The sequence below is a fragment of the Oryzias latipes genome, chromosome 13 (assembly GCF_053564925.1).
Source record: "Oryzias latipes strain Hd-rR chromosome 13, Olatipes_Hd-rR_3.1".
Lineage (NCBI taxonomy): Eukaryota > Metazoa > Chordata > Actinopteri > Beloniformes > Adrianichthyidae > Oryzias > Oryzias latipes.
The window spans coordinates 3,269,349-3,297,023 of record NC_136249.1 but is presented as its reverse complement, the minus strand read 5'-3'; the positions used below and the strand labels follow the sequence as shown (position 1 = coordinate 3,297,023).

The window sequence follows — 27,675 nt, the reverse complement described above, 5'->3', positions numbered from 1 at the left end:
AGATCTTTGACATTACAGAGGCATCGTCCGCCTTTCTTACTCCAAACGACGACAGCTGGAGTCACATAATTGTTGAGCCGCAACCGGGTTTCTGATGGATACAAGCGAGATAACCAGACTAAATAAAAACAATTCCATTTTATTCCTGCTGTGACGCAACGTTGCATGAACAAGGCAAACAGGAAGTCCTTGAAGAAGAAAGAAAACTAGCTCTAACCCTGAGAGAACCTGCTCACAATCCCAGCTTTGCCACTTCTTACTCTGACTCTATTGTTCTCATTAATACCCCTGCTACAGGATGTGACTGTTCATGGACTCGTTTAGTAACTCTGGATAATGGGGATGCAGAGGATGGCTGCATGCAAGGTCCAGCAACCGGCTTCAGCGCACCCAGACTCTTGTTTTAGGAAAAGGCTATCTTCAGAAACAAAACAGCCTTTGGATGATTAAACATATACCTCTGAGACCAGCTACTAGTCAGGCTGTCACCAACGATTATTTCATTAGTCAATTCGTCAGCAATTATTTTTTACGTAAGGTGATGGGATTTTTTTCTTTCTCCAAAAGGTGATAGTGATGGTACTCAGTCTGTGGAGGTTCGTGTCATGTATGGTACTCCTGATGCTCACAGAAATTCTACATTTACACGCACAGTTCATGAATTTCAGCTTATAAAAGATTTTAAAAAGTTCAAGGTAAGGTGTATGCTAGCACAAAAAAGACATATTTGGCTTACAAGCTATGAGGTTCAAGATTCCTGCACTAAATCATTGTTTCAGGGCGGAGCTGACAGGATGTGGGCGGGGAGATGGCTCCCATTTGAATTCAGTTCAACAAATCTGCTGTTTTTTTAGTTAAGCAAGTGTTTTTGAAACGCTCATACTTGACGAGACACACGGACTGCTTCGTCGCAGAAGTGCAGGCACACCTCACTCAGTCAGTGAGGGAGGGTGTGCTCTTGCTGTGTTCATGCCTGGATGAGCGGGTCGCAGCGGTACACAGGCTGCAGCATGCAGGAGGAGAAAGGTCTCCTCCGCTCGCTCCTTCGCAGGCAGGGGCCAAACTGCCGCTGGCAGCGACTGGCCGACTCCGCACACGCACAGCCCAGCCGCACGAGCGTGCACATGTGTGCGCAGCTGCTGACGGAGGACATGAGGGATTAGCACAGGATGGCTCAGCAAAAACTAACAGACAAGTGCAAGGAGCATCGGACTAAAGCTTCGGAGAGGAACCACACAGCAGAACGGAGGAGATTCTGCTCAAAGCCATGAGTCGGCAAAAAAAATGTGTTTGACCCACGCCGTCTAATTCAGCGAACGCGGCTATGTTTATAAACCGTAGCATGTCATATGAAAGTTTAATTACCCAGAAGACCTGACTGGCTCCCATTGTCCAGTTAATCAGTGAGGAGCACAGTCCCTCCAGGAGGAGCAGAGGACCAATCAAACAGAAACCTGGCTTTGGGGTGAGTTTATGGGGGGCTGCTGGAATGATGTGCAGTCAGCAGATCCAACCAGCACTGGAAATTTCCCAAAGGTTTCTGCAAAAAACTAGTGTATGTTGATGCTCATAAGACTGCCGAATAAAGACCAGTTTGTCATTTGAAAAACATGTAAATATATTTTCTATAAATTATCTTCCATCTTCACAACACAGTGGATTCATAGTCTTTGTTAAATGTTCACTAGGGCCGTGACACACCCCCACTACCTACATTTTGAGCGTATGACACGCATGAAAACTGGTCGTACACGAATCTACGAGGAAAAAATTGAGAAAGTTGTGGTCTTTTCGTGAAATTTTCACAGACGAATCAGGAATGAACCACGTTAAAAGCACAGAAGAAGTACGAACAAAGCAGGCTAAGAACACGTAAACCAACGTAGAACATGAACCGTGTGGTTATTGTGCTGTTTATCTGCAATTCATTAGTGATTCCTGCTTCCATTACATTATTTGAACGTGATCGGTGAGCCGTATACGTGACATTAAAGTCATACATCGGTGGTACACTCAAAAAAATAGCTCATTGGATGAACTCAATTTGGATGAACTTTAATTGTGGGCAGGATTTCCATCCAATAAATATGAGTAGCCCCACCTCAAAGAAAATTCGTCCATGTAATGAAATATAGCTGAGTTAGTCGAACTCAATTTTATCAAGAATGGCAAGGCAAAAAAAAAAATCATTTGAGACCGGTCGTTAGCTTGATTTGAACTTAGAACCTCTGCATGTAAATCCCACTGACTGATCCACTGAGCTAACACTTCTGTTGCAACATACGGCCGCCAGTCTAAACAGATAGAATCCTTTTCTCCATAAATGAGGTTCCTCGTGTATCGTCTTATTGGGAGAAGCAGAGTTGAAACGATTCCAAGCCACAGTACGTTTTTTACATGGAAAAACATTAACGAAAGTTTTTTCACTTCGAAAAGTCGAAGGATTTGAAGGAGCAAGAGTCATAGCAGGCATTAGACGAAAGAGCTGAACATTTTAATAGTTGAATGGTTAAAATAGGTGAAAAATTGTAGTCGAAAAAACGGCATAAGATACTATAAAAAGAATAAATAAAGAGAAACAGGAAAACAGCATTGAACATGCGCACAGCCCACCCCTTAATTGAACTCATTTCTTTTGGATTACTGGAGTTTATAGGTGAAACTATTAATACATTTTGTGTTAGGTCAATTAAATGTAGATACATTATTTTAAAATAAATATATTTAAATAAAACAAACAGAATTTAATTGTATTACATGAAAGAGGGGCTTGAATCATTTTTTTGAGTGTACACACCTGAAAAGTCTGTTAGACATACATAGAAAGTCGTGGAAAGACACAAATTTCGGTGTGCATCTCGCAAAAATCGCACACAATTGCATAAGATTTACATAATATTTGCGTATAAACTACGTAAAATAAGCAAAAAATGCGTAATTCCCAACTGACCAAAACTTTTGAACAGCTCAAAACTGAATTCACGCAAAGACCTGCCGGCTGAAACCCTCATCGATGTATACCACGCATGTATCACAAAAGACCGATATTTCAAGTGGAAAATGCGCAAAATGTACTGTCTGTGTGACATGGCCTTTAGGTTTTTACTTCTGCAAACAAGTGACATAAAAAGAAAACGTAAAAAACGCGTCCATATTGTATTTCAATCTAGGGCTTTGGATGGCCTCGTGTTATGGCGCAGTTCCTTGCTGTATCGCAGTTCACCTTTCGCCGTCTTTCTATTTGTAGAATTTTTTCAAGTGCACTTTTCATGCTTTTTCATTTTTTATGTTTTTACAGTGTGTTCTGTGTCCTGATTAGCTGTCGACATTGTCATTAAACCTCGTCCGTGCCGTGTCTCCTGTAACAGAACGCGTTCAGTTTGCCAAATGTGCATAAATCTTTCTTCACCATCAGATCTTTTTTTTGCGTTTTATAATACTGGATTTCTACAAAGGTTGGAACTTGGGGAGTTTAAACATGAGGAAAAGGTGTCAAAATGTTCACGTCTGTCTAAGAACAGTGTAGAAATTGTGGAGTTTTATTATGTCTAGGGACACCAGAAAGCTCTGGAAACAGGCTCCTTCCTGTGATGTCATTTCCGGGTGAGCGTAATCCTTTGCCTGATTGTTGCTTGACTGTTTGCTCCTGTTTGGTATTAGCCTGATTACTATTACTTACTACTTAAGTGTTACCTGGTTAATATTCACATTCACATTTAGCGCCTTTAGTATACTAGTGAATACACTATTGTGTTAACCCCTTGCTGTCCACTTTATTCTATGTTTGCACAGTAAACTGCTTCTCTTCTTAGCTAAACACCGCTAGCCTTATCTTAGCACTTAGCATGGCCTCCACTCCTTCCGCCTTTCCCCCTCTCTCCTGCCCCATGTGCCATATGTTTAGTGAGGATCCTGCCTCCTTTAGTGAAGACAGCGGTAGGTGTGTTAAGTGTAGTCTTGTGTTAGACTTGGAGGCCAGGCTGGAGCAGTTAGAAGCGCGGCTCCGCACAGTGGAAGCTAAGCCAGCTAGCTAGGTTGTTACTCGTTGCGCGGGCCGCGCTACCAGGGCTAACCCAGTTAGCACCCCAGCGCCTTCCCAGCAGCCGGGAAGCACACAGGGAGGGTTTGTACCGGTGGGGAGGAAGCATAGTGCTAAACGCAAGAACTTAGAGCACCTGAAGCTCCACCTTAGTAATAGGTTCTCCCCCCTCAGTGAAAAACCCTCAACTCTGGTTATAGGCTCTTCTGAAGTTAGAAACGTGGAGCTCCCAGCGGCTACAGTCAGGTGTTATCCGGGGGCCAGAGTTGGTGACATTGAGGGGAACCTTAGGATGTTAGCTCAGAGTAAGTCCAGTCCGTCGAGTCGTGATTCGCGCAGGCGGTAATGATGCCAGACGGAGACAATCAGAGGTTCTTAAGTTAAACGTAGCTTCGGTGTGTAAACTGGCTAAGTCGATGTCCGACTCTTGTAATTTTCTCTGGTCCCCTGCTGAACTTAGTCAATGATGAAATGTACAGCCGCTTTTCATCATTTAACGCTGGCTTTCTAGATGGTGCCCAGAAAACGGCGTTGGTTTTGTGGATAATTGGAGCGCGTTTTGGGGTAAGCCCGGGCTCATGGGAGAGATGGCCTCCATCCTACTCTGGACGGCTCCGTCCTACCTACTACGGAGCGGCTCTATACGGAGCTCCGTACAGCCTCTTATTCCTCTAGGGCTTTTATTTGACCAGGATTTACCATTTAAAAAGGGACTACTCTGGTCCTGTAAGACCTCAGTGCAGCGTTTGACACCATTGACCACAGTATTCTACTCCATAGATTAGAGCATGACATAGGGATCAGAGGAAATGGACGTTCCTCTCAGTGCACTCCGGTTAACTATGGAGTCCCACAGGGCTCAGTTTTAGGACCCATTCTGTTTATGATCTACATGCTTCACTTAGGAAGCATAATCAGGAAACACAGCATTAGTTTTCACTGTTATGCTGACAGTGAAAACTAATGCTGACACAGTTGTATTTATCCATGAAACCTGACCAGAATGACGATATAGAGAAACTGAACGCCTGCATCAGAGACATCAAGACCTGGATGACAATTAATTACCTCCTCCTGAACCCAGAAAAAACTGAGGTCATTATACTTGGTCCTAAAAACCTCAGAGATGTTCTGTCTGATCAGATAGTCTCCCTGGATGGCATAAGTATAGCCCCCAATTCCACAGTTAGAAACCTTGGGGTTTTATTTGACCAGGATTTATCATTTAAGGCTCACATATCTCAGGCGTGCAGAACTGCCTTTTTTCACCTGCGGAATATTAATAAGATCAGAAATCTACTTTCTAAGAGTGATGCTGAAAAACTCATCCATGCATTTGTTACGTCGAGGCTGGATTACTGTAACTCCTTGTTAGCAGCGTGTCCTAAGAGTTCCTTAAGAAGTCTCCAGCTTGTTCAGAACGCAGCAGCTAGATTGTTAGCTGGAACCAGCAGAAGAGATCACATCACTCCTGTGTTAGTTTCGCTCCATTGGCTCCCAGTTGATTCTAGAATCAAGTTCAAGATCCTCCTGTTAACCTATAAGGCCTTACATGGAATGGCCCCGTCCTATATTAAGGACCTCATTGTCCCTTACCAACCAATCAGAACATTTCACTCACAAAACGCAGGACTACTTGTGGTTCCTAGAATTAGTAAAAGTACGGTTGGAGGTAGAGCGTTTAGCCACCAAGCCCCTGTTTTACGGAATAAACTCCCAGCTCATGGAAGAGAGGACGATAAACATTCCTCTACAGTCTTTTAGGGGTCAGGGTGAGTGAATTAGTGCATCAGAAACAGCCACAGACATTTCTGCTACATCAGACGCAGCAGATCTTCCCCGGACAAAGTGATAAGTTCTTTTTTTCACAAATCATTTGTAGTGACACCCTCTGAAGGCATTAACGCTCACTGCTGATGATGCAGACAGACTTCAGGCGGGTCCGGGGGACTCATAAGCCTACAGACCTGTAGACGGATGAAGCCCCGCCTATCACTGCATACTTAAGAAGTGAGAGTTGGTTTGAAGTAAAGTGAGGGATGACAGATGCTCTGCTGGGACCTTCTGGGCCCAACAATCTATCAGATAAGCTGGTTAAATGTGACGGAAGAGCTGAAGCAGACAGAAACTTACCCAGGAGTCCTCTGGGCACCACCCCCCAGATGATGAAGGACCTCTCTGAGCTCTCGGGGGGGATTTCTGCTTTATCTGTGACACTGAGCAGCCCTGCCTGTCTCTGGATGGGGCGGCTCTCACACCAAAAGAAAAAAAAGGCAAAGCAGGAACATGCTGAGAAACCAACCACTCCTCAAACCACTAAGTCCTTAATTTAGACTGGGGGAGCTTCCAGAGTCTGTTTTCCGTCTTCTCAGTATGTTGCTCAATGTGAAACTGGATGGGATGTGCTCATGAACAGACAGCAGGATACTAAATCTGCCTCGTGGAGCCGAGGGGCCCAGACGCCCTCGTCTGCCGTGAGGGGCGGAGCTTTGAGAAACAGACTCTGTCCCATCAGGGATCCATCAGTCCTCAGCCTTTTACTGCAACAGGTGTAGCTGTGAGGGCGGAGCTTCATTTGTGACGTGGAAAATGAAAACAGACGAAAATGACCTGGGGCACGGTACAGCGGGTTAAACCCCCCCCAGGCAGAACCTCAGACACAAACTTCCATCTGAGGAGGAGGGGCAAGAGCAGGGAAACCTGCCAGGTAATCAACCTGATTGATTCCCGTACGGATGGGGGGGGGGTTAATCTAATAGAGAGACTCCTGAAGGGCAAGCTGACCCCTTCCTGGCATCATCACAGTAACATTCCTGCAAGAGCACCCAGACTCAGAGGAAGCACATCAAAAGGTCACATCACCCCCCCCCCCCCCCCATTTAACTCTGTCAATTAAAAAACTGTAGACTTCCATCCTTTTTCATTTTTGTCCAAGTCTGCCTATAAAGCTCTAAACTCCACTGTTTTCAAACAGAGACGGCTTTCATGAGCCTCTGACAAGCGCAGACAGGCGTGGGGGGAGGACTGCAGTGATGTGGTTCCTTAGATGATCCAACCAGCACACGAGCGGTTCTGGGCCAGCTGGAGACGCCGGAGGGACGCCGGAGGGACGCCTGTCTGACGCCGAAACCCAGTCACAGTGAGCCAGGCCAGATGTGACGCGGGCCAGGATGAGCGTCTCAGAGAGTCGCAGTGGGAGAAACGGCTTCACCTTCACAGCTTATTCAAAGAAGCCGAACGCCATGACCAGGACTGAACCATTTTCTCCACTCAGAGACCCACACTGAAGGAAACACAGGTTTGAACATGTCATGTCTTCTGCTGGAGGACGTAGAAGTTAGGCTCAAAACTATATTTATCAAGGATACTATCAAATCCTTGTTAATCAGAAGCAGACGAAACAGATGTTGTTTGAAAAGGTTCGTATTTAATACATAGAAACTACGCTGGGCGGGGCCACAGTCTCCATGCTCCGCCCCTTTCTGATCATCCACCTGCAGACCAATGGATCCATGAAGGTCTTTGTTTTGCTGGTCTGAGCTGGAATCTGGATCAGAACTGGACAGCTGGATGAAGCTGGTATTGCTTCTGTTTTTGTTGCACCGCTGATGTTAGTTGGGGGTGTGAGGGGCTGTTAAACAGATAGCTCTGTTATGGATGATGGGAAGAGGGTCCGGGGTTGCTCCGCACCAACGGTCCTGCCCACAACTCAGAGGCGAATTTCTTCTGCTCTGTAGAAACTATGTCCTAGAAAGTGATAGTTTTTAATTGATTTTGGCTAAAAACAGCATCATTATAATTAAGAACCACTGGGAATGCTTTACAACAGATCAAAGATGATGGGAGTGAGACTTTAAAGTCTAGGTCTTCACAACAAAGACTGTTTGACATGCACCTTCCAGAGACACACAGAGATGGTTGAACACGAATGCCTCACAGTCCACCAGAGGGAAGTCATCCAGACCGGACCTGCTGCGACTGACCTGCTCCAGGTCCTCAAAGTCCCACTCCAGTCCTCTGCTGTTAAAGTGTTCCCATCGTTTCTCAATCCTGACTTTGCTGTTTTTAGTCAAAATTAAAAACCCTGTGTCGTTTTAGGACAAAGTTTCTGCAGAGCTGCAGTCGTTTTGGGCAGGACTGTGGGCGGGACTGAATGCCAACCCCCACTTCCCCTCCCTGTTGCTGAGAGCTCTCTGTTTACACACTCTCCCGTTAGCTTGCAGCCCCTCAGACCCCATAAACCGTTTAGATCCAGACTCCAGATCTGTTTGTGAGGCAATGCATCAGGACGGAGCTCTATTTCAAACAGCATCTTTTCATCTGCTTCTGATTCACAACTAATCCACTTTGAATCTAAATGTTCTTTGAAAAATCCTCCAAGAATGAGTTAAAAGGCTCTTTCATCAGAACAGACAGCAGAGCTGCAGAGAGCTTCACACGTGTTCAGGAGAATCAAGTCCACAGGTCAGGCTGCATTTATGCTGATAGTCGCTCAGAACACTGTCAGGCCGTGGTGACCTGAACTGACCTCATGCTCTTCAGGGGGTCAAAGTGACCCGAAAGATGCCTACGCCTCACTTTTACTCAGTTAAGTGCAGACCTTTGGGATTTTACGGCTGTTCTCTTTGGAGCCTCTAGAGTGGACGTCAGTGAAGACCCAGAAGCAAAAGGCGGCGGACAGTTGCTACGGCAACCTGATGGGTTACAGCTGACAACAGGCCAGACCATCACAGCAGCAGTAGATGAATGACCAGCCTTTGGTCGAACGGGGACCTCAGGACTGCAGCAGGAGCTGTGCGCTGGCGTCCCGTCAGGGGTGGTTAGCGTTCAGAAGGAAAGGAAGAGGAGAAGAAGGACCCCCACCCCCCCCAGAGGAGATCCACACACTTGGGGACCTGTGTGGGTCAGGAATCCAGACCGTTCCAGGGTTTACGATGTGCAAACATTTACTATCTTCCTCTCTCCATAAAACATCTGGGCTCCTCTGTGCCCCCCCTCCCCCCATCAGATTGGAGCATTGGTCGTAAAACTTTAGCGTCTTTGTTTTCCAAACTTTCAGATCCACCAACGCCCCCCACCCACCCCCCTCCCCAAGGAGACAGATGGCGATCAATAGACAAACTGTGAGCAGCAGCTTCCTCATCCCGCTTTCACACACCACCTTCTACGGACCAGAACCTTAATGGAGGTGGGAGAGGACTTCAGGGTCTCGACATGATCATGAAGGAGCAGGTCCCTGGATCAGAACCAGGTCAGAACAGAACATTGAGCCGGGACCTCCAGGTCCTGCTATGTTCTGAGACAGACAGGATCCTGGCTGATCCGTTTTCCATCTATTAATACCACGCACATGCACGCGCGAGGGGAAACAGCCCCACAGCAGGTGCTCAGGTGTCTGTGAAACCAAGCCTGTCCGAACTGGGCCGAGACACACCAGGAGTTAAGACAGATGCGCATGCGCAGAGGCTGCAGCGATCAGCTGGAGAGGTTCTGTGAACGTGATTCCGCGGGGGAACTTTCGACGAACTGAGCCGAACGTGCGCGTGCGCGGCCACCTCCTGGTGCGGCGCGCAATCACAGCGCAGAGCTGCACGTGCGCGGGGTCCGATCTCAGCATGGGAAACAAAACTTGCAGTAACGGCACACTTACGTCAGAAGTGAAGCGTGGACGCGCACTCCATGGGCCCCCTCCCAGAGTGAAGCCACGTGCCGCACTTTCTCGGAACCAACCTGCGGCGCTGGTTCCGGATGACCGAACTGCAGCGGATCAGAACCTCGTGCTCTCTCTGCGCTGCGGCGAAGCGCGCTCACGCGGCGCGGCGGGGACCGCGGCTGTCTTTGTAGCGCTGCTCCATTGTCTGCCGAGCCCGCGCATGACGCGCACTGAGGAGCCTGAGCCCAACAGCTGACTGCGTCCCCGACGGGGGGCGTGGCGTGCAGAGGGAGGGGACGGTCTCATCCCCCAGTGAAGGGAGGGGGGGGGGTCTAGTGCACCCTCCCCACCCCGTGTGGAAACCAAACTTCTCCAGTCTAAGTATCTACCGGCTGCTCCATAAACGAGCCCAGAGGTCTGCGTGGTTTGGTTCCTGCAGAGGTCCAGATGGGATCTCCAGCCTGGGGAGGGGGGGCTCAGAGAAAGTTTGCTGTAGTTCCAGCAGTTCACCCCCCCCCCCCCACACCCCACCAGAGACCCTGAGCGGCTATAAATACTGCCGCTCAGGTTTCTCTGTGACGGTCCAGGTGGAAATACCCAAACCCAGACGGACGGCATGCAAGTTCAAGCAAGCGGCAGAACGCTGCACACAAGCCCGTGTACAGGAGGGGGACAGGAAAGTGTTAGGGTTCTTCATCACTGTGCAGAGGCGTGGGGGGGGGGGGGTCCTCCTTGTGTACACAGACACAGAATAGTTCTTAAACGTTCGTGGTCACATCAGGAGCACCATCACTGTTCCTCTTGGGGTTAAGCGCTTTGTGTTTTCAATATGAAAGGCGCTAAACCAATAAATACAGTTTAAGTTTATGGGGTTGCTGGAGCCTACCCAGCTATTGGGTGACGGCGGTGGACCCCGAGCAGGTCAGTCTGCTGCTGGGACACACGCTCACATTTCCAGGGACACCAGTTAACCTCAGAAGCATTTTTTGGACGGTGGGAGGAAGCTGGAGAGTCCGGAGAAAACCCACGCGTGCACGGCAGAACATGCTAACTCCACACAGAAATCATACAGCCCCATGTTGACTTTCAAATAGAAAAAAAGAATGCAGCACAGGAGCTAAGTGACTTCTTCCTTCTCTTTTGGGGGCCGCAACAACAAATCATCTGCTTCCATCTAATCCTCCAAAACACCAACTGCCCTCACGTTCTCTGTCACTACCCATGGACCTTCTCTTTGGTCTTCTTGAAGACATCTTTGCTGCTAATTATAATCTCAGCAGCCTTCTTCCTACATCCCTGCTCCTTTTCTCAATGTGTCTCATCCATCTAACATGAACATGAACCTTCACCACAGTCTTCCACGCCTCTCGCTTCATTCTTGAGGACATCTGTCAGACATCACACCTGAAACCTTCCTCCAGCCGCTCCAGCCTGCTTGCAGACGCCTCTTCACCTCTTTCCTAAACTTGGACTGTTGACCCTTCGTACTTTCAGTCCTCCCCCTCTCCCCCTTTCCTCTGTAACCTCTCTGCTCCCCCGGAGCTCCTCTCATGTCCACACAGCACTACGAAGGAACAAACAACATTTGCTTGTTTCAGTTTTTATTCTTTTCTTCCCTGGCCTTTGGGAGGGGCACATGCCCAACGGAGGATCAGCAAACGTTGTCTTTTACGAGGCCCTGATGAAGACGCTGACAGCCCTGGAGTGGAAACGGAAACCGTGAACTGGTTCCTACCTTGTGTCAGGCGAGAGGGCTGCCTGATCTGGAGTCCATCGATGGAGCACAGGTTTCCACACGGGTGGAGTGTGATCACCCCACCCCTGTTCTCTATGAAGCAGTGCTGGGGGGCGACCCCAGGGCCCTGGATGTTGATGTCCACGGGACCGTGACCCAGCGTGGTGCACCCTGAGGAAGAAGCACATTTTCTGAGCACCCACTGTCATGGTCGTCCATCACTCCAGGTGATCAGCGTCACGTTTCCTAACGGCGTTTCTGTCTGTTTCTGCAGGTTTTCTGCCAGAGATCATTTTCCCTCGCTCTGGGCTTTGATGTCCCCGTTTTGTGTGTGCTTCCAGTAGCTTTAATTCATTTCTGTTGCTAGATTTAGATTTAGATTTAGATTTTCTTTATTGTCATTGTGCATAGTACAATGAGATTGAAGCATCGCCATCAGAGCAAAAACAGCAAGAAAGGGAAAATTAAAAAAAAACATCGTAATACAATAAAATCAAACAAACAAACAGTATGTACAAGTGTGCAAATATAAACTATAATGAAGAGTGCCGAAATTATTGTGCAAAAGTGCATACGAAAACTGAGTGTAAACATGTCAGAAGTGCAAGAGGTGGTAATGAGTTAGAGTGTTGACACTGTGGACAGAGTAAGTAAACAGGAATGTGGATTTTATCTGTGCATTTGGGAATTGAGGATGGTCATTGCTTTTGGAAAGAAGCTGTTTTTGAGTCTGTTGGTTTTGCTTCTGATGCCTCTGTAGCGCCTCCCAGAGGGCATCAGGTTGAACAGGTCTCAGCCAGGGTGTGAACTGTCCTTGATGATGTTATGAGCCCTATTGAGACAGTGGCGGGGTAGATGTCTGTCAGGGTGGGGAGAGGGCACCCAATGATATTTTGAGCCGTCTCTGCGACTCTCTGCAGCTGCCGAACCAAACTGTCCTGCAGTAAGTAAGCAGGTTCTGGATCAATAACTGGTAGAAGGTCAGCAGCAGGTTGGTGCCGATGTTGTTCTTCCTGAGGACCCTCACTGCTACATTCCTGAGCAGTGTGCATTTCTGAGGTCCCTTCTCATTTCTGCAGAAATCCACCCATCCATCTTCAGAATCACTTCAGGGTCACTGGATTGTTGAAGCCAACTCCGTGACTGCTGGGTGAAGGCAGGGTGCACCCTGAACAGCTCACCAGTCTGATGCAGAGACCAAATGCACACCAAGGGGTGATTTAGAGACACCAGTTAGGCTCTGAAGTGGGATTTTGGACTGTGGGAGGAAGCTGGAGTGATCTGTGAAAACCCACACATGCATGAGGAGAACAAACTCCACACAGAAATGACCCCGCCGGGATTTGAGCTAACCACTACACCACTGTGCAGAAAATGCTACTGTGTATTTAACTCTGCCAGTTGGCTTCTAGTTGCAGTGAGTAATTGATAAAGGGCAATGAAATTAGAGGTAATTAGTTTTAAAAAACTGACGTCCAAAGGGTTTTAGCAAGGGGTGTAGGAAAAAATCGCTTTGGCGATATATTGTGATAGTCCATTTTCCATGTCAGGAGTATATTTATTTAATTATTTCTGAGCGTCCTTCAGCGTCTGACTCTTGTCTTCACTTCAACCTCCAACCACTAGTTGGCAGCAGAGAACATGGAGCCTCTTTGAGCAGCTCTACACCACAAAACTACAAGACCTCAGAGAAGCAGCTGGTTCTGTTGCTATCAGACATGAACGACTTTGTTTTTACTTAGAATGGATACAGAACCCAAACTCTGTTCCATGTTGCTGTCAGTATCGTATGAAAACACGGATTGTGGTTCTTTGTAGCTCAGATCAGAACCAGTGAAGCTCTGCAGCTGCACAGCGGCTGATGCACGGAGACAAAATGCTGTCTGCAAAGCGGGCCAAAGTTCTGCAGAACCTCCCAGCAATAGAATCTAGTTCTGATGGATCAGAGTGATGTGTCCAACGCTCTGGAAAAAGGCCACTGTGGTGGAGATGAGCGTTAAAGTCCGTGTTTACTTCCACGTGTGAGAAAGTGCAGCTGCAGAGCAGACTGTCATGGAAATAAAGCATCTTAGCCACATTAAAGCTCTTCATCCTGTCGTGCTATGTAAGCGTTTCTGTAGCATAATTAAAAATAAAAGTCAAAACCAGGAATACTTTTTCATTTTCAACACGAAGCTGCATTTTTTGACTCAAAATTAAAATGAAAAAGCAATCCACCAAAATGCTTTTTCATTTTCTTCTTCAACACTGCTTATTCTGTCACTTAATTAAAATGATAAAGAAAATGGTATTTGACACTTCATTTTCAAAAAGTTCTCTGGTAAATGTGTAGCAAAATTCATTTAGAAATATCTAATTTGACAATTGAAATGGATCAACAGAAATGCTTTTTCATTTTCACAATGTAACTGCAAATGACTAAAAATAAATTGAAAAATGCGAAACGAAAATGCAAAGAGGGGATTGAATTTTCATTTTAACATCCACCCTGCCAACGTTGTCGCATAATTCAATTCAAAGTAATAAAGCTTTGCGCTGATTTTGCTGTTCGATGACAGCTGGATCCATCAACAGCTCCAGCAGATTTCATGCTAAACGTTTGCTTGTTGGACGAACACACACTCAGCGTGAAGCTGCAGGAGACTATCTTCTAAATGTGCTTTATTACAGTTGTGATTGTTATTTAGGGCCAGCTCGCTCATATATTTTATTAATCCGTGCGGTCAGTGCTTTTTTCTTCAAGGACCCTAAAGACGGGTTAGCATTAGGCTAATATGTGCTAAAAACATTAGCCGTGGAGGTACTTAAAACTCCTTGCAGGCAATGAGCATCTTGGATGTAAATATGTGGGAATTACATCATCCTTTATTCTGTTCTGGACACCACTGGAAACACAAATTCATATGATGGTTTAGTTTCTCAGATCGTAGCAGCACTTCCCCCTTCAGCGATCTGGAGCTTCGGGTCGCGGGGCTTCGCGCTCCGCTATGCAAAGGCGGCTGCCGGTCCAAAGACAACGCTAGTCCGGGGGGGTTCGACGAAACCGTGGTGCATCCGAAGGAGGAACCGCAGGAGGTGGAAATGCTGCTACGTTGTCCTGAGAGGCTGTGTACAATCATTAGGACTGCACAACCATCACAAAGGCCTCTCCTCTGCCGCTAACACAAAGCTACACTGCTCCTAGCATGTCTGTCTGTTGGCAGCATGACACATGAAAATGAAAAAGCATTTCTGGTTTTGACTTTCATTTTTAATAAGACTACAGAATTGCTTCCATATCATGCTGCCTCATCATCACTTTATTGAATGTGGAAAGAATTTGTGTTTTTCCCCCCTTTATTTTTGAAGTACCATTCAGACTCCTGAACTGTTTAAAAATATTGGAGAAGCTACATTAATCAATACTAAAATAAACAGCACTTTATTTACTCAATCATACTTTTACAACCTTATTGGTTAAGAAACAGTCATTCTATTTTTTCTTTCTTATTCTGAGAAGAAGAAGAAGAATTTTGGTTGTGGAAATCAGACAACGCTGACTGTTCCCTTACTATATTTAAAGTTACCAAAATAAAAGCCCTGTGAGTTTGCCTGGGTAAAACCAACTTCTATACGAGTTACAGTTGCAGTGCTTAACACTGTGATCATTGAATAAACAGAATTACTTATTAACACATTAATGTTCAGGTAGAGTGCTCTGGTACAATATCAGGATACGTATCGTTTCACCAGACTCTTGCCAATTCATACCCCTAGTTTTAGCCATGAGATCTCACAAGAAAAGCGCTAACCTACACAATAAATGATTCTTCTTACTTTAAATTTTGATCCTTAATCAAGCTGATGCAAAATCCATTGAAGGAACAGTTATTTGTATAAAGATAAAATAAAAAAGTAGCAGGAAAACCTGACAGATCATGACATCCTGCTTCCCAGAGGAACAGATTGATCTGGTTTGGTCCAAAAGCTCCACGTCTACAATGTGTTCATAAAGTGACTGAAGCTTTTCATTCAGTGGCTCCTCACTCAAACAGAGTTTAGCACAAAAACAGAGCCAGCTGTGACAGCAAAGAGCACTGAAGACACAATCATGACCTCCACACTGACTCTGGATCCACAAACAGCCGGAACCACATTGGACCCACGATGAAATACGGCCAAGGAGATCAAACCCCTCCCACAAATCCCCTATGGAACTGGAGTCAGCCTGTTTTAACGAGCCCACTTAGTATGAAGTCACACCTGACTTTATGTCATTTAGCATCACAAAAATCTTGAAAAACTTGAAACTGATTCTGGGATGGCTCAAGCTGGAGGAGCCGTAGGTGGGGGCCTCAGATGACCCCACACTAGATTGTGTTTGGAACTAATGCTAGACCCTTTACAGGAGCTGACCGTGACCCAGAGGTCAGTCGCTGGGTCTTATCTGGGTACTGGTGCAGCATGAATCCACAGATGGACAGTCCCAGCTGAGCTGTGTTTACCGTCACTTGATGGATAGATAGATAAACAGCGATGTGATCCTGAAGGAAATTCTAAACTGGCTCAAATGTTGAGAGTCAGGACCTTCAATGATGTGACACAAACCAGGAAGTGCCAAAAGTTCCAACTCCTCAGAAAACCCCCAGAGTCAGGTTTCATGTTAAAGTCCAGCTTAATGCTTGAAGCATTAGGCACACTTTGCTTTCTTAAGCTCATTTTTGTTCAGTCATTTCTTTATAATCCAGTAGGACTGTAGGATGTGAAGAGGATTTCAGCTGTTTTCATCTTTCTGGCTTAAATTTGCACACGTCTATTGATTGGCGGTTCAGATGGTCAGCCGGTGCGCGGAGCTCCAAATGTTATGCAGTTCTATGCAATAGTGGTTTTAGGAACACAGTGGAGCTGAGTGGAGTGAACTCCAGTCAACAGTCTTGACGCACTGTAGGGGGCGTGTCACCGATCATACGTCCATCGTTTGTCTGTCTTCGGTCAGGAAACTTTCAGACCTTGTGCTCCGGTATGAACACAGATCCTTCATGCTTGAACGTGAATACGTGCTGCAGTCGGCTTACAGAGCTGGTGCAGAGCTCGGTTCTGTTGGCCATGTGGATTAGGGTTGGGCGATGTCCCCTAAATTGGCCGTTGACGATGTTTGCCGTCAACCATCGGGATGGACGATGATATCGTCGAGGCGGGGGGCTATTTTGAATTTTTCGGACTTATATAATTGCCATTCGTTATTTTACTTTATTTATTTTATTTCCCAACTAATGACTCATCCGCGATGATCCAGTATAAACTGAGGGAAGAAACTTTAACAAAAAAAGTAACAAACAAAATAGAAAAGTAGTTCGCTCCCACACTTAACTAGTCAAGTGGACCGGTGGAGCGCGGACTTACAGCTCTGTGTTTGGGGGGGGGGGGTGCTTTGTGACATGAGTGGTATGTGTGGGAGATTTAGGACCTTGATCCGTCCCGCAGCTCTAGGGGAACGAGCTACCGAACTCAGAACCAGGTCTAAAAGTGTGTGTCTGAGCAGAAGAGCGTGAGCACACACACAGCGGCGGTGTGAGCTTCAAAGCAGAAATGTCGCTCAGTCCTTAGAAAACGTTCAAACAATCACGTGGATTTGTGTTTCGAGTCGCGTCCCGACAAAATAAAGCCTGATGTTATTCCCACATGTTTACGTGCAGCCAGGATGCAGATTGCAGAATTTCCAGATGGATTTTATGTCCACCCAAAGCTAATGTTGTTATTCCGTGTTAGCATACTGCTAATCCTGGCTTCTTTCCAGCTCCGTTCTTCAACAGAAAAAGCACTGACCACACGGATTAAAATTAAAATGCTGAGCGAACAGGCGCTTCATAATAACCGTAACATTAATAAAAGTACGTTTAGATGATCGTCTCGTATATTACCGAGCTGACATGTCAATGTATATAGCCGCTCGGCGGAACTCATTTCCTCTTCCGGTTTTTCAAACCCTACTGCGCATCTGCGAATGATTTAGTCTGACCGAAAGTGTGACCCATGTGAACGTTTGTTATATTCTGAAAACATTTTTCTGGAACCATGTACACGGTTGGATTCTAATCCGACCATTGATCCCATCAAGATATTTTGCACATGTAACCGCGGCTTTTGGTGTCGACTCGCAGCGTGGCGGGGGCGTGGCATAACGGTGTCTCTCCATCGGGAGACACCATCACGATGGACGATGGTATCGTCCATGGGCACAACCCTAATGTGGATCTCCTGTGATGTAACAGCCCATGTCAATCACTAAGAGCTCTCAGCATGAAGCTGCAGCGTATCCAAACTGTTGTGTTGTGTAGTAGAACTACTGTGTCGTAGTGCAAAGTAGAAAATATTTTTGTCTTCATGAGACTTCTATCCTTCTGTACTGAGAGGAACATTTGCTTTCAGCGGGACAGTGGGGGTCTAGCATGCCTTGCTGCTGGCCTGCCTTTCCCTATGTGCATGTGTGCTCACCGTGCACGTATGCTCACATGTGCATGTGTGCTCACCATGCACGTGTGCTCATTGTGCACGTATGCTCACATGTGCACGTGTCCTCACATGTGCACGTGTCCTCACATGTGCACGTGTCCTCATCGTGCACGTGTAACCACATGTGCACGTGTCCTCACCGTGCACGTGTGCTCACCAGCATGCATGTGAGGCGTGTCCTGTCGGAAGTGAAGATGCCGGACACGGTGCACCCTGGTGTGTCTGTGGACTCACCCTCAGGCAGGGGCAGTAGGGTGATGGCTGTGCTCAGTCGCCCGCTTCCCAGGCTGACCAGGTGGGGGCGCTCTGCTTGGAACTTTAGCCCCTTTCCCGTCTCAAAGAGGTCCAAGGGGGTGCTCTGTAGGAAGACAGCAGTGAAGAGCCTCTGTGTTGGATCAGCTTTCATTCTGCACTGGTTACAATGTTAGAGCCCCCCCCCCCCCCCCCCCAATAGGGAAACAGTTATCAGTGACTGAATAGTTTCAGATTGTCAGAGCATGACAAAAACAGAGGTGAGTTTTTCTGCGCAAACTTCCCACTGGGGTGTGTGTGTGGGTGGGGGTGGGGGTGGGGGGGTGGGGGGCATTGTGGGAAGCTCATCTCCACGTTTTGTGTATGTTCCCCGTCCAGAGCCTTCCTAAAGCCCCCCAGTTCGTATGCAGGGGGGAGGGAGGGGGTTACCATGGCAACGACTTCCCGCTCTGAAGAGGGAAGGGGGCTGTGAACTAGAGGGGCTGGCAGGGCTTGCTGCTTCTGCTAACAGGAGTCACGGCTTCTGCAGATGTTGCCTCATGTTCTCCCAAACAGAGGAGGATGGCATCCCAGCAGCCCCTGCTGCAGGTTTGAGGTTCACTTCGCTGTATTGCCCATTAGCAGGTGTAGGACTAACGTGGATAAAGACCCATGAAAATTGTGTTTCTACCATCTTTTCCGTGGTCTTTTTCTCACGGTGGAGGACATTAATAAGGAAAATAAAGCTTAAAATCACATTTCTCTAAATTGTTGTGAATCAGGAGCAGATGAAAACACGGCGTTAGGAAAACAGCATATTGGTGACGTAGAAAATATCTTTTGGGCCCAGGAAGGGTGGGGTTGCTCTGCACCAATGGTCCATGCTACAACTTTGTCGTTCTTCTCGGCTTTGGCTTTTGCGCCTGCTGCCCTTCCTGACCCAATCCTGTATTTTAGTGGGCACGGGGGGGGGGGCCAGACTTGGGCTCACTGCACCCCCTGGGAATCACAGCAGTCCTGCACACAGCCAACTGGGCCATCCTTCTGCTCGGTCCCGCCTCAACTCAGAGGTGAATTTGTAATTCTGCTCTGCAGAAACAGTGTCCTAAAAACGACAGACTCACCATTACAAGACCACCAGGTGACTGTTTCAGATTTTTGTGTGTGTTTTGTGTTGTTTTTTAGTTGTATATTCATAATAACTGTGTGGGTTTCAGACAAAGCCTGTTGTGTGTTTTTGGTTGGGGTTGCTGTGCCGTGGGTGGAGACAGATCAATGTCCTCTGATGAGCGTGGCCTCAACAGCGCGGCGTTCGTCCTCCCGTCATTGGCCCTAATAGGATTATCTGACTGTGGGGGTCGACAGGTGGAGTGGGCCCAGCCTAAGAGGATTGAGGCTGGGGGGCCCTTAGGGAGCAGTGCTGCGGGTTCGTGTGCCGCTCCTGCTTTCCCGCCTGAAGCCCTCTCTCACGTGCACGCCTGCCTGCGACACTGCAACGCGTCAGGATTTGGGGTCACGACCTCCTTTCCTGGTTCCAGCTGACTGTTGGAAAGCTCAGAGACCGGCCCCTCCCCGGGACGTCCGACGGGACCGTCCGAGGCAGCAGGTGGGGAGCAGACGGCCAGTCTCTCTGTAATCACTGCTTCAGATGCTACGTAACCTACCGGCATGTGGCCCCCCAGCGGTGCTGCCTCAGAGGTCTGTCATTATGAAGTGTGGAGAGCTTTGAGGATCCAAACATCTGATGTTACTGAAGGCAGACATCGAGAGGGGGGGGGGGGGGGGCAGCTTAAACCATGTCTGCCTCAGATGAAAATCTGCTTTTCAAAAACCGAAATTGAAACCTGAAGCAGATCCAGGCAGGGCTCCAGCGGGGCCCATCGGAGGGCCCATAAGCAAGGTCCACCAGGGGGCCATCAGAGGGCCCATCAGGGGGCCCATCAACTGTCCAGAAATGCTGCCTCGCCACAAATACAGGAATGTAGGTACGAAGAAATCCCGCCACAAAGTAGTCCAAGTTTGTGAGGGATCAGCTGACCACCTGAACGCAGGTCCAGGAAAATATGCAGGTGGGGGGGGGGGGGGGGGGGGGGTCCGAACAGAGAAGAGCACAAAGTAGAGCAGAATAGTCGTGGAGGTGTCACAGATCAACCTGCATCTCTCAACCTGCATCTCTCAAAACGGATCGTTTCTAGCAGTCAGAGAGGCTGGAGGTCCTCCAGGTGAGTCACGTGTTCTCAACCCCCCCCCCCCCCCCCCCCCTCCCCAGTCAGACTTACCTGCAGCATCTGGTGAGTCTGCCGTCCGCCCACAGCAGCCTCGTTCCTGTTCAAGCGGTCCATGTCCACTGAGCTGTCTGAGGCTCCTGGCGACACATGCAGATCCTGCAGGGGGGGGCATGGTGAGTGACGAACGCACTGTGTGTGTGTGTGTGTGTGTGGGGGGGTTACATTAGCAGCAGTGACGATCAAACTCCTACGAGGACAGAGGTTGCTGGGATTCCCCTCCAAACTACCATGAGCATCTCTGTGATTCATGCTGACGGACAGGAAGCAGATAGGGGGGGGAACGCACACACACACAGACACACACACATGAAGCACGCACACATGCACCTGACGTGCGGTCAGGTGAGGCAAGTGGCAAGGTTCAGTCTCACCTGTCATAATCGTGATAAACTCGAAAAAGGTAAATTAAGTAAATATTATTTTCTACTGATCTGTGTTAAATATACAGTTTCAGTCAACTCACAGTTTGTGAGGTTAAAAGCACTGCATTTGATCACATAAAGGCACAAACACACACTCAACCACGCACACACTCACAGACTCAAAAACGCACACATGTACACACACACACACACTCACATGTGTAAACACTCACAGACACACACACACACGTAGACACTCACAGACACACACACTGACAGACACACACACTGACAGACACACACACTGACAGACACACACACTGACGGACACACACACTGACAGACACACACACTCACAGACACACATGTTTACGTTGTTCAGGGCTTACACTTTGCTGTAAATCCCCGTCTGCTCTCTTGAGCTGCAGATGCTTTAGTCACTGACATTGTTCCCTTCAATCACTTATTTGTGCACAAATTAGCATTTTGTGTGCTCAAAATGATGAGAGAACAATCTAGTTATTTATTTTTCAGTGTCATGTCCAGTGCTCAATACAGCTCAGCTTAAATGCTTTTTTTTAAATACAGGTTTTAGAAGTTCCAAGTTTAAACTTTACCTTAAGACAAGAACCTTTTCTCCAGACAATACGATTAAAAAATATCTAACATTCAAACATGTAAATGGATATATTTTTATAACAAGAATCTGTTCTTCTGTTTCTGTCAATTTCCTCCTTTTTCTCTTTTTCCTGTAGAACCTATTTTTAAAAATCTAGTCATGTAATTTCGTAATATAAGATCTTGGCCTCTGAACATCATCTAGACGCTGTAGAAAGGAGAACTCGTGTTTTCATCTTTTTCTCTGACAGCAGATTCAGTCTTTTATCATCATTTTGCCTACTTATCAAAGATTGACAACAAAACTTGACTAAAACAAAAGTAATTAAAGTTACAAACCCATTATTTCTGTCTTCAAAGCCAAAGAGCCACTATGGAGGGATAAAAGCGACGTCTCCGCGGCCCCAGAACCATTTTCTAGATAAACGTTTAAAGTCCAGATGAACCGAATCTAGAGCTTTTCTACTAAAGCATCGTTACCTTTCTCCTGTTGTCCAGACAGTGCACGGCTTCCATGTCAAAGAGTCAAGGAGTAAATCCACTCCACATGAGCCTGATTGAGCGCGACACCTCTGAAGCTGAGAGCCGTCTCATCCTCCCACCTGAGCCTTTGTCCAGTTCCCGTCTGCAGGCTACAGAAAGCCGCTCGCTAACCTGTCCCTGCATGTCCTCTAGGCTGAGAGCTGCATTCTTCACTGGCAGCCCCAGACTCACAGAGGCATTCAGAGAGAGCCATCAAGAGACAGGAAGAAGGACGGAGCTCAGAAACAGACGGAAGAGGGGAACGTGTTGAATCAGGACAGATGCAGCTCTGTAATTATGCACAGAGAAAACATGCAGCGTTTCTGACTCGACAAGCCGCTGAACTGACGTGAGCAGACAGCGAACCTTCTGAGGTGAAAGGCTGCTTCAGGGACAAAGGCAGACAGGAACGGCAAATGAAGAGTTTTCTGTGATCAAAAAGGAGAATAAGTAATAAACGAGGGATTACATCTGGGCGACAAAATAGTTTTGAATTTGTCCATCCAGATTTGTGTTTTTAAAGCACATCCCCGGTGCTGAACAAGTCTCATCCAATCTCTTGTTTTTTTTGAAAACCAATTTTTACAAACTGTACAGTGTTTGTAGGAAAAATCTCATCAGCTGAAAAAAAACTCGAAGTTTGCGAATACAACCTTGAGAAGACTTTGCGATAACTTCACAGTCCAGACAGAGAAAACAAACTGTGACAAGTTTGCACACCACAAGGAGTAATTATTGTAACAAAAGTTCCTGTGGCATGTCAAGGTCCTGGAGTGGCCCAGCCAGTCTGCAGATATCAACCACATAGAAAAACTCTGGATGGAGTTGAAAGTCTGTGTTGCCCAGCGACAGCCCCAAAATATCACTGCTCTAGAGGAGATCTGCATGGAGGAATGGACCAAAACAATACTGCTGTAGAGGAGATCTGGATGGAGGAATGGACCAAAACATCACTGCTCTAGAGGATATCTGTATGGAGGAATGGTTTAAAACATCCCTTTTCTAGAGGATATCTGTATGGAGGAATGGGCCAAAACATCACTGCTGTACAGGATATCTGGATGGAGGAATGGACCAAAACATCACTGCTCTAGAGGAGATCTGGATGGAGGAATGGGCCAAAATATCACTGCTCTAGAGGAGATCTGCATGGAGGAATGGACCAAAACATCACTGCCGTAGAGGAGATCTGGATGGAGGAATGGACCAAAACATCACTGCTCTAGAGGAGATCTGGATGGAGGAATGGGCTAAAACATCCCTTTTCTAGAGGAGATCTGCATGGAGGAATGGACCAAAACATCACTGCTCTAGAGGAGATCTGCATGGAGGAATGGGCTAAAACATCCCTTTTCTAGAGGAGATCTGTATGGAGGAATGGGCCAAAATATCACTGCTCTAGAGGAGATCTGCATGGAAGAATGGACCAAAACATCACTGCCGTAGAGGAGATCTGGATGGAGGAATGGGCCAAAACATCACTGCTGTACAGGATATCTGGATGGAGGAATGGACCAAAACATCACTGCTCTAGAGGAGATCTGCATGGAGGAATGGGCTAAAACATCCCTTTTCTAGAGGAGATCTGTATGGAGGAATGGGCCAAAATATCACTGCTCTAGAGGAGATCTGCCTGGAGGAATGGACCAAAACATCACTGCCGTAGAGGAGATCTGGATGGAGGAATGGACCAAAACATCTTTGCTCTAGAGGAGATCTGGATGGAGGAATGGGCTAAAACATCCCTTTTCTAGAGGAGATCTGCATGGAGGAATGGACCAAAACATCACTGCTCTAGAGGAGATCTGCATGGAGGAATGGGCTAAAACATCCCTTTTCTAGAGGAGATCTGTATGGAGGAATGGGCCAAAATATCACTGCTCTAGAGGAGATCTGCATGGAGGAATGGACCAAAACATCACTGCCGTAGAGGAGATCTGGATGGAGGAATGGACCAAAACATCACTGCTCTAGAGGAGATCTGGATGGAGGAATGGGCTAAAACATCCCTTTTCTAGAGGAGATCTGCATGGAGGAATGGACCAAAACATCACTGCTCTAGAGGAGATCTGGATGGAGGAATGGGCTAAAACATCCCTTTTCTAGAGGAGATCTGTATGGAGGAATGGGCTAAAACATCCCTTTTCTAGAGGAGATCTGTATGGAGGAATGGGCCAAAATATCACTGCTCTAGAGGAGATCTGCATGGAGGAATGGGCTAAAACATCCCTTTTCTAGAGGAGATCTGTATGGAGGAATGGGCCAAAATATCACTGCTCTAGAGGAGATCTGCATGGAGGAATGGACCAAAACATCACTGCCGTAGAGGAGATCTGGATGGAGGAATGGGCCAAAACATCACTGCTGTACAGGATATCTGGATGGAGGAATGGACCAAAACATCACTGCTCTAGAGGAGATCTGCATGGAGGAATGGGCTAAAACATCCCTTTTCTAGAGGAGATCTGTATGGAGGAATGGGCCAAAATATCACTGCTCTAGAGGAGATCTGCCTGGAGGAATGGACCAAAACATCACTGCCGTAGAGGAGATCTGGATGGAGGAATGGACCAAAACATCTTTGCTCTAGAGGAGATCTGGATGGAGGAATGGGCTAAAACATCCCTTTTCTAGAGGAGATCTGCATGGAGGAATGGGCCAAAATATCACTGCTCTAGAGGAGATCTGCATGGAGGAATGGACCAAAACATCACTGCCGTAGAGGAGATCTGGATGGAGGAATGGACCAAAACATCACTGCTCTAGAGGAGATCTGGATGGAGGAATGGGCCAAAACATCACTGCTCTAGAGCAGTGTTTTTCAACCTTTTTTGAGCCACGGCACACTTTAACCTTGACAAAAATCCCGCGGCACACCAGCATCCAAAAAAAAAAAAAAAAACAGAAATTCATGGTCTGTATTGATCGACAGCCCCCCCCCCCCCCCCCCCCGCCCGCAATCTCACGTGCATTTTTGTGATAATTGTGGCCGGAAAAGCAGGAAGTTGCGGCTGTTTTTTCTAAGAGATGAAATGAAAGTTAAATTAGAAAATTTAGAAACTGTTTGTTTGTTGTGGTTTCAAGGCGTTTCGCAAGGACAACTCATTGTGCGCTGGGACACTGGCTCTTTAAGCCAATGCATCATGGGAGATGTAGTGTGAAAACTGCCGAAAACTTGCAGAAAGACTCGCGTCTCTGAGCTTCATTGTATTGTCCACTTGTTTCACGGTCTGACACCGGACTCTGTGGAAAGCTACACCGCTAAAGAAGAGCTTTAGCTTGTATTTTTGTTAGAACTGAGCGGCCAAAACATCACTGCTCTAGAGGAGATCTGTATGGAGGAATGGGCTAAAACATCCCTTTTCTAGAGGAGATCTGTATGGAGGAATGGACCAAAATACCAGCAACAGTTTGTTACACTTACAAGATTTACAGAAAAACAGTAAATAACAAAGTATTGAGTTGAACTTTTGTTGTTTTTTTTGTTTTTGTTTTCGTTTTAACTTGTCCTGTCCAACAGACAGCTGAGAGCTGAAGGCCTCTTGTGTTGGACATATTTTACTTTAACAAGAGGGGTTATTAATCTTCAGACAAACCAAAGGTATGTCTGAATAAACCCCTTTTGTAATCGAGGTCAAACTTTATTCATTATTATTGTTTTTGAAAATCTTTTGTGTTGGACCGGACGGTAAAGGAAAGAAAAGTAGAAGAGAGAGGGATGTTGGGGGGGGGGGGGGGGGGGGATAGGAGGGTGATCATAGGAGGGGGGAGGGGGGTAAAACCATGAACCATCATAAAGCAACAACTAGCTGAATGTTTATCATTACAGTGAGGTTCAGCTGTAATACAAATCTCAAAGGGCGGGGCCTGTCCACACACATTCAAATGTTATCAACACACCTGTTAGCTGCAAAAATGTCCACATGTCAACATGTACACAAAACAGATAGTGTTCACACACGCATACTCATGCTTTTAAACCAACTAGTGTAAACTATTTCATTCAATTAATTTCTATGATGGAAGTTAAAGGCCTCTATCATCTTTTTTAAATGGGAGAACTTGCTCAACTGGTGCCTGTTTTGCTGAAGGGCCACAATAACATAGAGAAAATTATTTTTAAGAAACTGGCCATTCATAATGAGTTGCTGCATTCTACCAGCTCTAGGAAGACTTGCTTCAATAAAAAAGCAATTACGTGGACTAGATACCCAAACCAAATAAAAAGAGAGGCGGGCTTTACCCCAAAGCAACAGCTGAGAACGGCAACATTTTCTGTTGAGGCTCTCAGGTAAAAAACGTCAGCATTGCTCCTAAATTAAACGTGCCTTTTGGAAAACCCCCTTGGTCTGAGCTGGAATCTGGATCAGAACTGGACGGATGGATAGACCTGATACTGCTGCTGTTTTTGTTGCACCGCTAATGTTAGGGTGGGGGTGTGGGGGGGTGTAAGCTAGCAGGATAAAACAGGGATCATGGGAAGGCTTTCTCTGCACCAACAGTCCCGCCCACAACTCAGAGGTGAATTTCTAATGAACTCCTGCTGCTCTGCAGAAACTATGTCCTGGAAAACGACACAGACTATTTGATGTTGATGAAAAAAAAACACATATTTATCCCCAATGCCCCCTCTCTGTTGCTGAGAGCTCTCTGTTTGCACACTCTCCTGCTAGCTTACAGCCCCTCACCCCCCAACATTACTGATGCCAGCTCGAACGAGGAAAACAAAGACGTTCATGGATCTAGCCGTCTACAAGTGGACGCTTCAGAATGGGGCGGAGCAGGGAGCTGGTGGCCCCGCCCAGTGCAATTTCTACGTCACAAATAAGCTTTTCTCCAAACTGATTTTCTCGTCTGCTTCTGATTTCCAACAGTTTGAATTTTAAAATACTCTGAAATGCAATTTTGAGCTTAATTTTCTTAATGCATGTCTTCTGTGTTACAAGAACACAAGTGGGACACAACACAGAGATGGTTTTTGAAGCTTGACAAAACTATGAAATAAAGGGAAAAACAAAAGCAGATGACCCAAAAATCAGCTACACTGAGGATCATTAAATGAAATCTGAACAGCTATGGATGAATAAAAAGCAAACCCTTGTGTGACTGTGACACAACAAAACAAGAACCAAGAAAACAGAAGTGAAAACAACCAACGGCGCCGTCCTCGGCGGCTCAAGGAAGCCTCTGGACTGCTGGACTGAGATCAGGACCCTGTTGACCTTTGCAGTGACGGTGGAATCGAGGCTTTTCATAGTTGGAACTAATTAAAAACGGTCACAGGACTGTGTTGGTATGCAGTGAAAAGAACACACACAGGATCGTGAAGATCTCACTGAGAGAAGAAAGTGACTCATTTGAAGGAATCCTCTCTCCTCTGGAGGACAGCAGCTTCAGCAAATGTCTGAATGGGCGCGGCGTGATGCTGGGACTTCCAGCTTTTCTGCAGATTCCTTCTGTCTTTGTTCTGACTACGTCGCTTCGGAGAGACTGACCAGGACAACAGCAGCCATTCTTCCCATGAAGCCACTTTCCATCTGTGTGCTGGCCTCTCACTCTGGCGCTCTTCGCCATGCCAGCACAGACAGGCTGGCATTGTTCCTGCAGAGCAGGCCTGACACGGGGGAGGCTGCTCCCTGTATCGCTGCTCCCATTAAACCCCCAAGTCTGACAGAATCAGAGACTTTCAGGATAACAAACTCAACTCCATGTTCAAGCAGCACCCACACCGCATT

The 27,675-nt window shown here is 46.8% G+C and overlaps 1 protein-coding gene across 17 annotated transcripts in view; it reads right to left on the bottom strand.

Moving 5' to 3' along the window:
• The window catches only part of phldb1b (pleckstrin homology-like domain, family B, member 1b), an 88,437-nt gene that overhangs the window by 52,181 nt on the left and 8,581 nt on the right, over nt 1-27,675 (bottom strand). For 3 of the 17 annotated variants that reach the window (XM_078929578.1, XM_078929575.1, XM_078929581.1), the window contains exon 1: nt 9,690-9,961. Coding sequence is in view for 9 of the 17 variants with exons in the window: in XM_023961249.2 (XP_023817017.1) it covers nt 11,428-11,598; nt 18,154-18,277; nt 20,430-20,534; nt 21,899-21,934 (436 nt within the window). In the remaining 8 variants the exon portion in view is untranslated. Of the gene's footprint in view, nt 1-6,172; nt 6,337-9,689; nt 9,963-11,427; nt 11,599-18,153; nt 18,278-20,429; nt 20,535-21,898; nt 22,165-27,675 lie in introns of those variants that run through there. The other 14 variants (XM_078929572.1, XM_078929576.1, XM_023961252.2 and 11 more) reach the window with 11 other exon arrangements.